We start from the raw sequence: 18,028 nt of genomic DNA on the forward strand, positions 1-18,028 counted from the left end.
GGGATGCTGGCCGCCCACTCCCACACAGCTGTCTGGCAGGAACCTCTTGAACGCCCGGAATACCCTCGTCGCTACCGACGGCTACCACCTTCACCTGTACAAGCCCTTCTCTGTCAAAGTAAAGGTTGCAGAAAACCTTCCGTGATTCCATGGTAGGCACTCAGTAAATAAACAGGCAACCTCAAGTCATTTCTTCCACTCACTCATTGAGTCAACACGTGCACGGGACTATTCTTTGAGGAGCCTACCCCACCCTCTGCCAGGCACTGTGCCAAGAGCTTTTCATGCATTATCTCTTGTAATCCTCCCTATAGCCCTGTGGGGAGATACTTTTATTGTCCACATTTTAAAGATAAGGAGACAGGCCGGGCGCCGTGGCTCACGCCTGTAATCCCAACAGTTTGGGAGGCCGAGGTGGATGGATCACTTGAGGTCAGGAGTTCGAGACCAGCCTGGCCAACATGGTGAAACCCCATCTCGAGTAAAAATACAAAAATAAGGCCGGGCACGGTGGCTCACTCCCGTAATCCCAGCACTTTGGAAGGCCAAGGTGGGCAGTTCACCTGAGGTCGGGAGTTCGAGACTAGCCTGACCAAAATGGAGAAACCCCGTCTCTACTAAAAATACAAAATTAGGCGTGTCCCACCATGCCTGTAATCCCAGCTACTTGGGAGGCTGAGGCAGGAGAATCGCTTGAACCCGGGAGGCGGAGGTTGCGGTGAGCAGAGATCGTGCCATTGCACTCCAGCCTGGGCAACAAGAGCGAAATTCCGTCTCAAAACAAACAACAACAAAAGCCAGGTGTGGTGGCGCAGGCCTGTAATCCCAGCTACTCAGAATCGCTTGAACCCGGAAGGCGGAGGTTGCAGTGAGCCAAGATCGCGCCACTGCACTCCAGCCTGAGCGACAGTGAGACTCCATCTCAAAAAAAAACAAAACAAACAAAAAAAAAACACTAAAGATAAGGAGACAGATATGGAGGGAGTCACAACTAGAGGGCGCCTAACCAGTGGCAAGAACTCTTCTTTGGCAGAGTTATGAGAGCCTCAGCTGACGTCAAAACACCTGGCTCTGGGCTGGAATGAATTACCCAAGAATTTGGTTGGCTTTAGCTGAAGTGCAGAGGAAGCTGGCAAGGTCCTGGCTAACTCCTTCCTCAAATATGTACTGAGTACCTTCAGTATGGCATTGTTGGCACTGAAAACAAAAATGAATGTCACAAAATATATGTCCTCAGGGGTTTTTAATCCATTAGGAACAGACATGTTTAAACAAATGATGACAATATAGTGATATAAATGTTTTAATGGAGCTTTATTTAGCAGAGGTTGCAGTAGGATGCCTAGAAGATTGAGTTAACTTTACCTGTTGGAGTGGAGTTGGAAGCTCGTGGGGAGAGGGTCATAGGTAATCCAGGAAGGCTTCCCAGTGGAGATGATGCTTGAACTTTCTTGAAGAATGGTAGGAGTTCTTTACGTAAAGGGACTGGAGGGAAAAAGGGGGTAGATCCAGATGCAGGGGAACTGTGAATTCAAAGGCTTGCTAGGGGGCCTCCAGAGAGTCATGTGTGGCTTGAGCTACAGGGTTCAAATCGAAGATATTCAGGGGATAACAACAAAAAAAGAAGGAAAGGAGTTTGTATACCTTGCAGAGGTCCTCTTATTGAAGAGGTCTACCCTTAGTGGCATTGGGATTATGTAAATGAATGGCACAGATACAAATGTAAGAAATATGGCAGAGTGTGAATTTTAGTTGCGTGGCTTCTGTGTGCTCGCTGAGTTAGATAGAATGTGACACTAACAGAGTCAGAGGCCAGAGTCAGCCTCCAAAGCCTTGCCTCTTTTTCAAGTCCTCAGGTATTCTTTCTAATCTAGTAGCTGTCTTGCAGGTGGGGCTTGTCGGTTCACAGACCTGGGAGCCATCGTGGCTCAAGGATCATAGCTGGTCAGTGCAGAGCCCCCAAACCAGAAAAACATCACAAAATTTTGTTTTTTAGAAATACAGCCTCACAAGAAGTTTCAAAAATAGTACAAAGAGTCCTGCACACCTTCACCCAGTTTCCCCTAATAGTAACATCAAGCATAAAGACAATATAATAGTAAATCAGGAAATTGATACAGGTATAATGCAATAAGTTTTTTTGGTTTTTGTTTTGAGGTGAAGTCTCACGGTTGTCGTCCAGACTGGAGTGCAGTGGTATGATCTCGGCTCACTACAACCTCCGTCTCCTGGGTTCAAGCAATTCTCCTGCCTCAGCCTTCCGTGTAGCTGGGATTACAGGCACCCAGCACCACACCCAGCTAATTTTTTCCCTATTTTTAGTAGAGATGGGGTTTTGCCATGTTGGCCAAGCTGGTCTCAAACTGCTGATCTCAGGTGATGCACCTGCTTTGGCATCCCAAAGCGCTGGGATTACAGGCATGAGCCACCGTGCCCAGCCATAATGCAATAAGGTTTTTTGAAAGCATCAACAAGCTTCTCGAAAACTGAATCAAGGTTCTCCAGACCCTAAATTTTAAGAATATCCGCAATGGCTATTTTACTACAAAAGTAACAATAGCTCATGCTTTAAAAAATATTATATAAGGCCGAGTGCAGTGGCTCATGCGCTCTATGTAAGTCTATGCAGGACTCTGTGTAATCCCAGCACTTTGGGAAGCCAACGCGGGTAGATCAGCTGAGGTCAGGAGCTCGAGACCAGCCTGGCCAACTGGTGAAACCCCATCTCTACTAAAAAAAATACAAAAAAATGGCCCAGCGCGGTGGCTCACACCTGTAATCCCAGCACTTTGGGAGGCCGAGGCGGGCAGATCACGAGGTCAGGAGATCGAGACCATCCTGGATAATACGGTGAAACCCCGTCTCTACTAAAAATACAAAAAAAAATTAACCGGGTGTGGTGGCGGGCGCCTGTAGTCCCAGCTACTAGGGAGGCTGAAGCAGGAGAATGGCGCGAAACCGGGAGGCGGAGCTTGCAGTGAGCCAAGACAGGCCACTGCACTCCAGCCTGGGCGACAGAGCGAGACTCCATCTCAAAAAAACAAAAAACAAAAAAATTAGCCAGCTGTGGTGGTGGGCGCATGTAATCCCAGTTACTTGGGAGGCTGAGGCAGGAGAATTGCTTGAAACCAGGAGGCAGAGGTTGCAGTGAGCCAAGATTACGCCATTGTACTCCAGCCTGGGCAACAAGGGCAAAACTCTGTCTCAACAAAAAAAAAGAAAAAATTATATAAATGGATAAGTGACAAATTGAAAGCTTACAAAAAATAAAATATACAAATTAAGATTGCAGCAAAATACCACGTCCGCTTTTCAGATCAAAAAAGTCTGATAATATACTGTATTGAACTGTGCTTGGGTAAAAGACATTGGAAAATGTTGGAGCAGAAAGTAAATGGATCTGGTCTTGTTGGAGGACTGTTTGTTTGAAAAGACCCAGCATTTCTGCTTCTGGGAATTTGTTCATAACTTATTCATTTATTTTTATCTTTACTTGTGGTAAAATACACAATTTGCCGTCTTAACTATTTTTAAGTATATGGTTTAACAGTGTTAAGTATTAATTATTTTTAAAATTTTTGGTTTAAACCGGGCCTGGTGGTTCGTGCCTGTAATCCCAGCACTTAGGGAGGCCAAGATGGGTGGATCACTGAGGTCAGGAGTTCAAGACCAGTCTAGCCAACACGGCAAAACCCTGTCTCTACTAAAAATATAAAAATTAGCCAGGTGTGGTAAGGCATGCCTATAGTCCCAGCTACTTGGCTACTCGACAGGCTGAGGCAGGAGAATCGCTTGAATTCGGGACACGGAGGTTGCAGTGAGTTGAGATAATGCCACTGCATTCCAGCCTGGGCAACAGAGTGAGACTCTGTCTCAAAAAAAGAAAAAAATGTTGATTTAATATTTTGTATAATGGCCAGGCATGCTGGCTTACACCTGTAATCCCAGTACTTTGGGAGGCTGACAAGGGAGGATTGCTTGAGGCCAGGAGTTCAAAACTAACCTGGGCAACATAATGAGACCCCAGCTCTACAAAAAAAAAAAGTGGTGGTGCATGTCTTTTGTCCTACCTACTCAGGAGGTTGAGGCAAGAGGATCACTTGAGCCCAGGAGCTCAAAGTTATAGTGAGCTATGATGATGCCACTGCCTTCTAGCCTGAACAACAGAACAAAACTCTGTCTTTAAAAAATAAAACTGTACATTTGTGTAGAATGACATATTTCTAAGGATATTCATTGTAGTGAAGCTTTTTGTAGTAAAAGAATAGTCTACATTTTATGTATATGAGACTGGTTTAAAAATTCTGGTAGCCACACAAAGAAGTATTGTGCAGCTGTAAAAAAAAAAAATGAACAAAGAGGCTGGGCGCGGTGGCTCGTGCCTGTAGTCCCAGCACTTTGGGAGGCCCAAGCAGGTGGATCACCTGAGGTCAAGAGTTCGAGACCAGCCCGGCCAACTAAAAATACAAAAATTAGTTGGGCATGGTGGCAAGCACCTGTAATCCCAGCTACTTGGGAGGCTGAGGCAGGAGAATCGCTTGAATACGGGAGGCAGAGGTTGCAGTGAGAGGAGATCATGCCATTGCTCTCCAGCCTGGGCTACAGAGCAAGACTCCATCTCAAAAAAAAAAAAAAAAAAAAAAAAGAACAAAGAAGCTCTTTATGCACTGACATGTATCAAAGTTCTAGATACATTGTTTAAAAAGTACAGATCAACAACGTGTAATGCTTGCCACCATCACTATTTAAAAAGAAGGTAGGGTAGGGGAATACATGTACATATGTGTCCTTATATGTGCATAGAATACCTCTGGAAAGATACACCAGGGATATGTGAGAATGGTTGTCACGGAGGAGGAGAACTGAAGGAGACTGGTTTTGAGCTGTTATATTTATTTACTTTGTATCTTTTTGTAAAAGAAAGCAAATTTGAAGCCCTTTCTCCAACCTCATTTTCTTCCCTCTCTCCCCAGATGTAACCACTATTCCTGAATTTGGTGTTTATCTTCTTCTTGAATGTTTTTAAACATAGTACACATTGCTACATATATAATACATATTACAACATATGGATGTATCCATAAGATATCACATTGGTGTGCATGCTGTACTTTTCATTCTACAATGTGCTTTTTCACTCAAGGTTGTTTAAAATATTTACCCATGTTGGGCCGGGCACAGTCACTCACGCCTGTAATCCCAGCACTTTGGGAAGCCGAGGTGGGTGGATCATTTGAGTTTAGGAGCTCTGGGCCAGCCTGGCCAGCATGGGGAAACCCCATCTCTACTAAAAATGCAAAATTAGCCAGGTGTGGTGGCACATGCCTGTAATCCCAGCTACTTGGGAGGCTGAGATAGGAGAATCGCTTGAACCCTGGAGGCAGAGGTTGAGGTTAGCCGAGATCGCACCATTGCACTCCAGCCTGGGCAACAAAAGCAAAACCCCGCTTCAAAAAAAAATATATATATATATATTTATATATTATATATATATATATATTTATATATTATATATATATATAATATAGATCAATATATATTATATATATATATTTACCCATGTTGATACATGTAGCTCTTATCCATCCATTTAAATCACTGTATTCTGTTGCTTTAATATGCCCCAGCTGATCCATTCCTCTGCTCATGCATGGTGAGGTTAGTTCCTAGTTTTCCAGTCAGTGCATCAGTTCACATTCTTAGGTGGTCCCCTTGCCCACCATGGGAAAGTTCCTCTAGATCAGTGAGCATCAGACATTTTTGCCACATACTCTTAGCAGTAAAAATATTTTCAGCATGTACACCTAATGCACTAATATGTAGTTATTTATGAATTATTTATGTGAACTGCGATATCAAATTAGTATGTCCATCATAAAACATACAAAATAGAGAACTATTAAAAAATGAAGTATGCCAGGTCTGATGGCTCACACCTGTAATCCCAACACTTTGGGAGGCCGAGGTAGGTGGATCACTTGAGGTCAGGGGTTCAAGACCAGCCTGGCCAACATGGTGAAACCCCGTCTCTACTAAAAATACAAAAATTAGCCAGGCAATGGTGGTGGGCATCTGTAATCACAGCTGCTCAGGAGTCTGAGGCAAAAGAATCGCTTGAACCCGGGGAGCAGAGGTTTCAGTGAGCCGAGATTGAACCAGTGTACTCCAGGCCTGGGCGACAGAGCAAGACTGTGTCTGAAAAAAAAAAGAAAGAAGTAGATAATATAAATATTTATTATTTGTAGTATATCAAAAATCCTTAGTAAAAATAATGTAGTTGAAGATGTTCCATTACCACCCCCACTTCTTTATTTATTTTTATTTTTAATTGTGGTAAAATATATAATTTGGCATTTTAATCTTTTTTTTTTTTGGTAGAGACAGGATTTTACCATGTTGACCAGGCTGATCTCAATCTCCTGGCCTCAAGCAATCCGTCCACCTCAGCCCCGCAAAGTGCTGGGATTACAGGCATAAGAGATTGCACCCGGACCCATCTCTTTTTTTTTTTTTTTTTGAGATGGAGTCTTACTCTGTCACCCAGCCTGGAGTGCAGTGGCGTGATCTCGGCTCACTGCAAACTCCGCCTCCCAGGTTCACGCCATTCTCCTGCCTCAGCCTCCGGAGTAACTGGGACTACAGGCGCCCGCCACTGCGCCCGGCTAATTTTTTTTTTTTTTTTTTTTTGTATTTTTAGTAGAGATGGGGTTTCATCGTGTTAGCCAGGATGGTCTCGATCTCCTGACCTCGTGATCCGCCCACCTCGGCCTCCCAAAGTGCTGGGATTACAGGCGTGAGCCACTGCGCTCGGCCAACCTGGACCCATCTTAACATCCAACTATATAGCAATCCGTCCACCTCGGACCCCCAAAGTGCTGGGATTACAGGCATAAGGGACTGCACCCGGCCCCATCTTAACTCTTTTTAAGTTTACTGTTTAGTAGTGTTAAGTATTCATTACCTTTTTTTTTTTTTTTTTTTTGAGATGGAGTTTTGCTCTTGTTGCCCAGCCTGGAGTGCAATAGCGTGATCTTGGCTCACCGCAACCTCTGCCTCCCGGGTTCAAGCGATTCTCCTGCCTCAGCCTCCTGAATAGCTGGGATTACAGGCATGCACCACTACGCCTGGCTAATTTTGTATTTTTAGTAGAGACGGGGTTTCTCCATGTTTGTCAGGCTGCTCTTGAACTCCCGATCTCAGGTGATCCGACTGCCTCAGCTTCCCAAAGTGCTGGGATTACAGGCGTGAGCCACCACACCTGGCTGTATTCATTACTTTAAAACTTTTGGTTTACCAATGTGTATTGCAGCTATTTAAGTTCTATTCATTTCAATTCTTGGTTTTCATGACTGTCTTGACTGCAGTCTTGACCCCTATGATGGACTCGTAGGGGTTTATTATAGTACTCTATCTACTTTCATGAATACTTTTTATGCTCCATTTCTCTAAAATCTGCATCATTGTGCTTAACAAAACCAGTCATTTTAAAATCCCATCTACCAAAACTTTTATTGAAATTGGACTCATTTCTATCTTCCCTGATTTTTTTTTTTAATTTTTGTGAGTACCAAGTAGGTGTATATATTTCTGGGATACATGAGGTGTTTTGCTACAGAATCTTCCCTGATGTTTATCAGTTGTTCTTTCCAAACTAATCAGAAGGCATTGCATTTTTTTCTTTTTTTGAGATGGAGTTTCACTCTTGTTGCCCAGGCTGGAGTGCAATGGCACAATCTCAGCTCACTGTAACCTCCACCTCCTGGGTTCAAGCGATTCTCCTGCCTCAGCCTCTCAAGTAGCTGGGATTACAGGCATGTGCCACCACGCCTGGCTAATTTTGTATTTTTAATAAAGATGAGGTTTCTCCATGTTGGTCAGGCTGGTCTCAAAACTCCTGACCTCAGGTGATCCGCCCACCTCGGCCTCCCAAAGTGCTGGAATTACAGGCGGGAGCCATCATGCCTGGCCTGTTTTCTTTTCTTTTGAGAAAGGGTCTTGCCCTGTCACCCAGGCTGGAGTGCAGTGGCATGATCATAGATCACTGCAGCATTGAACTCCTGGGCTCAAGCCAGCCTCCCACCTCAGCCTTCTGAGTAACCAGGACTATATGTGCATGCTACCATGCCCGGCTAGTTTTCTTTTCTTTTTTTTTTTTTTTTTCCTGAGACAGAGTCTCAGTCTGTCACCCAGGCTGGAGTGCAGTGGCGTGATCTTGGCTCACTGCACCCTCCGCCTCCCAGGTTCAAGCGATTCTTCCTGCCTCAGCCTCTCAGGTAGCTGAGATTACGGGCGCCCGCCACCACGCCCAGCTGATTTTTTTTTTTTTTTTTGAGATGGAGTCTTGCTCTTGTTGCCCAGGCTGGAGTGCAATGGCACGATCTTGGCTCACTGCAACCTCCACCTGCCGGGTTCAAGCAATTCTCCTGCCTCAGCCTCCCAAGTAGCTGGGATTAAAGATGCATGCCACCACGTTGGGCTAATTTTTGCGTTTTTAGTAGAAACAGGGTTTCACCATGTTGCCCAGGCTGGTCTGGAACTCCTGACCTCATGATCCGCCCGCCTCAGCCTCCCAAAGTGTTAGGATTAGAGGTGTGAGCCACCGCGCGCGGCCTGATTTTTGTACTTTTAGTAGAGATAGGGTTTCACCATGTTGGCCAGGCTGGTCTTGAACTCCTGACCTCAGGTGATCCACCCACTTCGGCCTCCCAAAGTACTGGGATTAAGGGCGTGAGCCACTGTGCCCAGCCTGCCAGCTAGTTTTTTTAGATTTTTTTTTTTTTTTTTTTTTTTAAGAGAGACAGAATCTGCCTGTGTTTCCCAGGCTGGTCTCGAACTCCTGGCCTCAGGAGATCCTCCCACTTTGGACTCCCAAAATGCTGGGATTACAGGTATGAGCCGCCACACCCAGCATTGTTTTTTCTTCTTTTTTGGATGGAGTCTCACTCTGTCACCCAGGTTGGAGTGCAGTGGTGCAATTTTGGCTCACTGCAACCTCCGCCTCCCAGCTTCAAGCGATTCTCCTGCCTCAGCCTCCCGAGTAGCTAGGACTACAGGCGCATGCCACCACACCTGGCTAAGTTTTTGTATTTTTAGTAGAGATGGCGTTTCACCATGTTGGCCAGGATGGTCTCGATCTTCTGATCTCATGATCCACCCATCTTGGCCTCCCAAAGGCCTAGGATTACAGGCATGACCCACCGCACCCAGCCACCTTTTAAAAAAATATATATACAGAGATAGGGTCTCACTCTTTCACCCAAGCTGGAATGCAGTGGCACAATCATAGCTCACAGCAGCCCAAAGTCCTGGGCTCAAGGGATCCTCCCATCTTGGCCTCCCAAGTAGGTAGGAATACAGGCGCCCACTACCAGATCTGGCCAATTTTTTTTTTTTTTTTGAGACAGGGTCTCACTCTGTTGCCCAGACTGGAGTGTAGTGGGGCGATCTCAGCTCACTGCAGCATCAACCTCTTGGGCTCAAGAAATCCTCCCACCTCAGCCCATTTTTTTTTTAAGTGTTTTATAGAGACAGAGTGTCACTGTGTTGTTGCCCAGGCTGGTCTCAAACTGCTGTCCTCAAGTGATCCACCTGCCTCAGCCTCCCAAAGTGCTGGGATTGCAGGTAAGAGCCACCTTTTCCTGCCCAAAACCCATTGAGACACTTGTTTGGAAGATTTTTAAATGGTTTAGAAAATTCTGTTTTATAGATTTTTTTCTTTTTATGGAGACAGTCTCACTCTGTTGCCCAGGCTGGAGTGCAGTGACACAATCTCAGCTTACTGCCAAGTGATTCTCTTGTCTTAGCCTTCTGAGTAGTTGGGATTACAGGCAAACACCACCGCCCCCAGCTAATTATTGTATTTTTAGTAGAGATGGGGTTTTGCCATGTCTTGAACCTGGTCTTGAACTCCTGGCCTCAAATGATCCACCAGCTTTGGCCTCCAGAAGTGCTGGGATTACAGGTATGAGTCACTGCGCCCAGCCTAGATTTTTTAATGTGAGAATCAGATGTTTTGTTTTATTTATTTATTTATTTATTTATTTATTTATTTATTTATTTATTGAGACAGAGTCTCACTCTGTCACCCAGGCTGGAGTGCAGTGGCACGATCTCGGCTTATTGCAAGCTCCACCTCCCAGGTGCACACCATTCTCCTGCCTCAGCCTCCTGGGTAGCTGGGACTACAGGCGCCCACCACCATGCCCAGCTAACTTTGTATTTTTAGTAAAGACAGGGTTTCACCGTGTTAGCCAGGATGGTCTCGATCTCCTGACCTCGTGATCCACCCACCTCGGCCCCCTAAAGTGCTGGGATTATAGGCATGAGCCGCCGCACCCAGCCCATTTTGTTTTATTTTTAAAGATGGCTCACATACCATTATTAGAAACAAAGTCATTAAAGATCAAAACATTTCCAAACATGTGTCTTCAAAATATGCTCTTTATGGCATGAGCTTCTCTTGATTAGTGGTGATTTTTTTCACCCCTTGGCCAGCTGACTTCTTCTCAACACTGGATTCTTACCAAACATTAAGAGTTTGTACCTGTAATACTCATTTGTATGTGAAGCACTAGGATTATTTGTAACTGTAATCTTGCTCCTTCACAAGAATCTGGTTAAGCCCCTTGTCCACTTTGGAGAGTTAGGAAAAATTAAATCCAGATAGCATAATCTGTAAATCCACTTATCTAGACATACGTAAACTGTATAAAGACTAGGTGTGGTGGCTCTCACCTGGATCCCAACACTTTGGGAGGCCAAGGCAGGAGGATCGATTGAGGCCAGGAGTTCAAGACCAGCCTGGGCAACACAGCAAAACTATTAGTAAATAAATAAAATAATGATAATAATAAAAACTGTGTAGAACACTGAAAAGCAAACGTGGCGCAGAACACTGAAAGAAAACACACAACCCCTCCAAATACGAAGCTCCTGACCTCTTACCCAGTTACCTCACCTGTCTTACATAACCCAGGATGTCTAACAGAGGCCCAATGTCAATCCACTTACTAAATATTAATAAAGCTTACTTGTTTTTCTTTTTTTAGATAATATAATACACTTAAATTACAGTGTGTTTTTTCAGCACCTCTATGATCAATTTTTTTTTTTTTTTTTTTTTTTTTGAGACGGAGTCTTGCTTTGTCACCCGGGCTGGAGTGCAGTGGTGCAATGTTGGCTTACTGCAACCTCCGCCTCCCAGATTCAAGCGATTCTCCTGCCTCAGCCTCCTGAGTAGTTGGGATGACAGGCGCCCACCACCATGCCCGGCTAATTTTTGTATTTTCAGTTGAGACGGGGTTTCACCATGTTGGTCAGACTGGTCTCGAACTGCTGACCTCAGGTGATCTGCCCACCTCAACCTCCCAAAGTACTGGGATTACAGGCGTGAGCCACTGCACCCAGCTCTTTTTTTTTTTTTTTTTTTTTTTTTTTGAGGCAGAGTCTCACTTTCTCAACCAGACTGAACTGCAGTGGTATAATCATCCCTCATTGCAGCCTCCACCTCCTGGACTCAACTGATCCTCCCACCTCAGCCTCCTGAGTAGCTAGGACCACAGGCATGCACCACCACACCCAGCTAATTTTTTTTTTTTTAATTTTTAGTAGAGATGAAGTGTCACTATGTTGCTCAGACTGGTCTCAAACTCTTGGGCTGAAGCGATTCACCTGCCTCAGCCTCCCAAAGTGCTGAGATTAAAGGTGTGAGTCCCCATGCCTGACCTTTGTAATCATCTTGTACCTGAGGCACACCTTTCTTTTTTGGCCGGGGAGTGGTGGGGGGTGGAGAGTCTTGCTCTGTCGCCCAGGCTGGAGTGCAGTGGGGCCATTTCAGCTCACTGCCACTTCTGCCTCCTTGGTTCAAACAATTCTGCTGCCTCAGTGTCCCAAGTAACTGGGATTACAGGCACACACCACCATGCCTGGCTAATTTTTATATTTTTTAAGTAGAGATGGGGTTTCATCCTGTTGGCCAGGCTGGTCTTGAACTCCTGACCCCAAGTGATCCGCCCACCTTGTCCTCCCAAAGTGCTGGGATTACAGGCATGAGCCACGGTGCCTGGCCAAGGCACACCTTTCTTTGGAGACCACCGGCCCAGGATAAACCTAGAAGAGTGTTAGACTGAAGGGCATGTACCTTATTGGGTACTAAATTGCTCTCCCAAGGTTTGCCCCAGTTTTATACCCCACCCTTTTCTTTGCATTTTTACTAGAACTTGGTTTTAATACATGCTATTTTTTGCAGATCAAAAGTTATGAAGTGGCATTTAATTATTGTTAAATTGGTATTTTCCTAATTATTAGTGAGTCATAGCATGCTTTATGTTTATCAGCCCTTAAAATGTCTCATGTTTGTATTGCCTGTATTTTTCTTTTGTGTTATTTGTCTTTTCCACATTGATTTTTAAGAATCTACTTTTTCTTTTCCGTTTCATTAATTTCTATCCTTTGCTATTTCTGACTGTCTACAGCCTTTGGGCTCACTGTTTTGTTCATTTTTCTGACTTCTCAAGTTGAACACTTAGCTAATTCATTTTCAATTATTCTTATTTTCTCTTTCTTACTTTCTTATTTTCTTTTTCTTTCTTTCTTTTTTCTTTTTTCTTTTTTTCTTTTTTTTTTTTTTTTAAGCAACAGAGTCTTGCTGTGTTGCCCAGGCTGGTCTGGAACTCCTGGTCTCAAGCAGTCCGCTTGCCTCGGCCTCCCAAAGTGCTGGGGTTACAGGCATAAGCTACCACTCCTGGCCTAAATTTAAATTTTAGATTCAGGGGTACATGTGCAAGTTTGTCACAAGGGTATATTGTGCGATGCTGCAATTTGGGCTTGTCGGTAGGTGGGTGGGAGGAGTGGGCGGGGGCAGAGTCTCCCTCTGTTGCCCAGACTGGACTGCAGTGGGGCAATCACAGCTCACTGCAGCCTTGACCTCCTGGGCTCAAGCGACCCTCTCACCTCAGCCTCTCCAATAGCTGGGACCACAGGTGCATACCTAATGCTCAGCTAATTTTTTATTTTATTTCTTGTAGAGAAAGATTCTCCCTGTGTTGCCCAGGCTGGTCTCAAACTCCTGGGCTCAAGTGATCCTTGGGCCTTGGTGTCCCAAGTGTTGGGATTACAGGCATCAGCCACCACACCTGGCCTGGGCTTCTAGTGATCCCATCACCCAGATAGTGAACATATTACCCACTTTCTCTCCAGCTTTCCCTCCTTTTGGAGTCCCCACTGTCTGTTGTTCTCATCTTTATGTCCGTGTGTATCCAGGGTTTAGATCCCACTTAAAAGTGAGAACATGCAATATTTAGTTTTCTGTTTCTGTGCTAATTTGCTTAGGAGAATGGCCTCCAGCTACACTCACATTGCTACAAAAGACATGATTTTTTTTTTTTTTTTTTTGTGATTGAGTTTTGCTCTTGCTGCCCAGGCTGGAGTGCAATGGCAAGATCTCAGCTCACCGCAACCTCTGAGTTCCAGGTTCAAGCTATTCTCTTGCCTCAGCCTCCCAAGTAAATGGGATTACAGGCATGCACCACCACACCCGGCTAATTTTGTATTTTTAGTAGAGACGGGGTTTCTCCATGTTGGTCAGGCTGGTCTCACACTCCCAATCTCAGGTGATCCGCCCACTTCGGCCTTCCAAAGTACTGGGATTACAGGTGTGAGCCACTGCCCCCAGCAATTTCATTATTTTTTATGGCTGCATAGTATCCCATGGTGTATATGTACCACATTTACTTTATCCAATCCACCATTCACGGGTACCTAGGTTGTTTCTATGTCTTTGCTACTGTGAATAGTGCGGTAATAAACATAGTGCAGGTGTCTTTTTGGTAGAATGGTTTATTTTCCTTTGAGTATATACCAAGTAATGGGATTGTTGGGTCACATGATAGTTCTATTTTTAGTTCTTTGAGAAATCACACTGCTTTCCACAGGGGCTGAACTAATTTACATTCTCACCAACAGTATATAAGCATTACCTTTTCTCCATAGACTGGCCAACATTTATTATCTTTTGGCTTTTTAATAGTAGCCATTCTGACTGGTATGAGATGGTATCTGATTGTGGTTTTGATTTACATTTCTCTGATGATCAATGATATTGAGCATTTTTTTATGTTTGTCGCCACTTGTATGTCTTCTTTTAAGAAATGTCTGCTCATGTTTTTGCCTTTTTTTTTTTTTTTTTTGACAAGGTCTTGGTCTGTCGCTCAGGCTGGAGTGCAGTGGCGTGATCTTGGCTCACTGCAGACTTGACCTTCTGGCCCAGGTGATCCTCCTACCTCAGCCTCCCAAGTAACTGGGGCTGCAGGCATATGCCACCAGGCCTAGCTAATTTAAAAAAATTTTTATATAGATGGGCCTCCCTATTTTGTCCAGGCTGACCTTGAACTCCTGAGCTCAAGTAAAGCCTAGGAGGCTTTACTTGCCTAAAGTACTGCAGTGAGCCGAGATTGCGCCACTGCACTCCAGCCTGGGTGACAGAGCAAGACTCCCTCTCAATAAATAAATAAATAAATATAAAAACTATCATTCTGGTTGCTGAATGGAGAATGGATTATATTGGGGAGAGATAGGAAGCTACTCGGGAGTAGAAGTGAAGAACTGACCGCAGTACTTAGGCAAGAAATGATAGCGGCTTGAACTAGGTTGGTGGCCTCCCAAAGTGTTGAGATTACAGGCATGAGCCCCTGCATCTGGCCTTTGCCCACTTTTTAATTAGGTTTTTTTGTTGTGGTTGATTTATTTAAGTTCCTTATAGATTCTGGATATTAGTCCTTTGTCGGATGCATAGTTTGCAAATATGTTCTCCCATTCTGTAGGTTGTTTACTTCATTGATAGTTTCTTTTGCTGTGCTTTGGAAGCTCTTTAGTTTAATTAGGTGCCAGTTGTCAATTTTTTTTTTTTTTTTTTGTCGTAATTGCTTTTGAGGACTTAGGCTGATATCCAGAAGTATTTCCTAGGTTTTGTTCCAGAATTTTTAGTTTGATGTCTTACATTTAAGTCTTTCATCCATCTTGAGTTAATTTTTGTATATGGTAAGAGGTAGGGGTCCAGTTTCATTCTTATGCATATGGTTAACCAGTTTTCCCAGCACCATTTATTTAACAGGGAGTCCTTTCCCCATTACTTGTAGGTGTACAGCTTTATTTTTGGGTTCTTTATTCTGTTCCATTGGTCTATGTGTATTTTTGTGCCACTACCATGCTGTTTTGGTTACTGTAGCCTTGTTTAGTTTGAAGTCAGGTAATGTAATGCCTCTGGCTTTGTTCTTTTAGCTTAGGATTGCTTTGGCGATTCAGGCTCTTTTTTTCATTCTATATGCATTTTAGAATAGTTTTTTTTTTTCTGATTCTGTGAAAAATTACATTGGTAATTTGATAGGAATAGCACTGAATCTGTAGATTGCTTTGGGCAGTATGGACATTCTAATGATATTGACTCTTCCAATCCATGATCATGGAATGTTTTTCTATTCGTTTGTGTCCTTTATTATTTCTTTCAGCAGCAGTGTTTTATAGTTCTTGTAGAGATCTTTCACCTCCTTGGTGAGATGTATTCCTAGGGATTGTTTTGTGTATGTGGCTCTTTTTTTTTTAATGAGACAGAGTCTCGTTCTGTTGCCCAGGCTGGAGTGCAGTGGGGTGATCTCGTCTTATTGCAAGCTCTGCCTCCCGGGTTCACACCATTCTCCTGCCTCAGCCTCCCAAGTAACTGGGACTACAGGCGCCCGCCACCACACCTGGCTAATTTTTTGTATTTTTAGTAGAGACGGGGTTTCACCGTGTTAGCCAGGATGATCTCGATCTCCTGACCTCGTGATCCGCCTGCCTTGTCCTCCCAAAGTGCCGGGATTACAGGTGTGAGCCACCGTGCCTGGCTGGCGCTTTTTTTTTTTTTTTGACAGAGTCTCATTCGTCACCCAGGCTGGAATGCAGTGGTGTGATCTTGGCTCACTGCAACCTTCGCCTCCTGGGCTCAAGTGATCCTTGTGCCTCAGCCACCCAAATAGCTGGGATTACAGTTGCACACCATCACTCCAGGCTAATTTTTGTATTTTTAGTGGAGATGGGGTTTCACCATGTTGGCCAGGCTGGTCTCGAACTCCTGGCCTCAAGTGATCCACCCGCCTCAGCCTCCCAAAGTGCTGGGATTACAGGTGTGAGCCAACACGCCCAGCCTTGTGTGTGTGGCTATTGTACATGGGATCACATTCTTGATTTGGCTCTCAGCTTGAACATTATTGGTGCATAGAAATGCTACTGATTTTTGTGTGTTGACTTTTTTTTAATCCTAAAATTTTATTAAAGTAATTTATTGGGTCTAGGAGCCTTTTGGTGGAGTCTTCATGGTTTTCTAGATATAGAATCATATCATCAGTAAACAGAGATAGTTTGATTTTCTTTTTACCTATTTGGATGCCTTTTGTTTCTTTTTCTTGCTGATTGCTCTGGCTAGGACTCCCTAAATACATTTATATTTTAAAGTATTTTCATTTTTTAGAGTTGCATAGTGTTGCACAGTATGACTACACCATAATTTATTTAACCTACTGCCCGTTGTTAATCAATATTTTCGTTACTTTTGATCTTTTGGTATTGCAAACAATGCTGAGGCAGATACCTTTATTATACAAATTCTGTCACACATGTGAAAAAAGAACATGCTGAACCATCTTGCCTCTTAAAGTTTCTGCTTGGAAGTGATGTCACTTTTTTCTTTTTTCATGAGCCAAAGCAAGTCATATGGCCAAGCCTTCGTTCGTTCATCAGGGCTGAGATGTATAAGCTTCCTCAGGGAGGAGTCCCACTGGAAGAGATACCAAGTTTATGTACTATATATACCTCTACCAGTGTTTAAAAAATATCACCCTGGGCCAGGCGCGGCGGCTCACACCTGTAATCTCAGCACTTTGGGAGGCCGAGGTGGATGAATCACCTGAGGTCAGGAGTTCGAGACCAGCCTGGCCAACCTGGTGAAACCCCGACTCTACCAAAATACAAAAATTAGCCAGGCATGGTGGCAGGCACCTGTAATCCCAGCTACTCGGGAGGCTGAGGCAGGAGAATGGCCTGAACCCAGCAGGCAAAGGTTGCAGTGAGCCAAGATTGTGCCACTGCACTCCAGCCTGGGCGACAGAGCGAGACTCGCTCTCAATAAATAAATAAATAAATATAAAAACTATCACTCTGGTTGCTGAATGGAGAATGGATTATATTGGGGAGAGATAGGAAGCTACTCGGGAGTAGAAGTGAAGAATTGACCGCAGTACTTTAGGCAAGAAATGATAGCGGCTTGAACTAGGGTGGTGGTGGTCTGATTCCAGATGTACTTTGGAGGCAGAGTTAGTAGGATTTTTTCTTGGAGTGGGGATGGGCACAAGGGAAAGTACTGAAAGATAACTTCTAGGTTTTTGGTTTGAGCAACTGGGTGAATGATTGTGACATTTGAGTAAACAGTAACATTTTACTGAGAGGGGAAGACCTGGGGGGAGAACAGGTGGTTTTTTGACAGGGGCAGCGAAACAAATGTTCTGTTTTGAATGTGTTCAGCCTGAGGTGCCTATTAGACATCCAAATTGAAATAGCCAGTAGGCACTTGAATATGTGAGTCTGGAGATCAGACAGGTCAAAGCTACAGAAAATCTGAAGGTGTGGCAGAGCTGAATTGTAAAGCTGTGGAGCTGGATGAGATCTCCTAGGGAGATAAGGGAGAGGGATAAGGGCTAAAGCGTTGGCATACTCCAACATATATAGGTGAACAGTGGCTTTGGATCCAGCAAAGGGGACGGAGGAGGAGCCATTGAGATAGGGAAAAAAACCGGTAGAGTGCTGAGTCATGGAAGCAAAAAGAAGAAAATATTTCAAAGAAGGAATAGTCCATCTATAAGTTGGATATGATGAGGATAGTATTTCAGACTGTGGAAATCACAGTTGACCTGGATAAGTACAGTTTTAGTGGGGAGGTCCCCAGCTCGCCACTGAATGATCTGTTATTAGATCAAATTTGATCTCTAATTAGCAGTCTAAT

At 44.2% G+C, this 18,028-nt stretch overlaps 1 protein-coding gene across 5 annotated transcripts in view; it reads left to right on the top strand.

The window, feature by feature from the left end:
- The first annotated feature begins 3 nt into the window (after positions 1–3).
- The window catches only part of DBF4B (DBF4B-CDC7 kinase regulatory subunit), a 61,759-nt gene continuing 43,734 nt past the window's right edge, over positions 4–18,028 (top strand). For all 5 annotated transcript variants that reach the window (XM_063656745.1, XM_063656757.1, XM_063656747.1 and 2 more), the window contains exon 1: positions 4–152. In XM_063656745.1, coding sequence (XP_063512815.1) covers positions 4–152 — 149 coding nt within the window. The remainder of the gene's footprint in view (positions 153–18,028) is intronic.

This window comes from Pongo pygmaeus, chromosome 19 (genome assembly GCF_028885625.2).
Source record: "Pongo pygmaeus isolate AG05252 chromosome 19, NHGRI_mPonPyg2-v2.0_pri, whole genome shotgun sequence".
Classification (NCBI taxonomy): domain Eukaryota; kingdom Metazoa; phylum Chordata; class Mammalia; order Primates; family Hominidae; genus Pongo; species Pongo pygmaeus.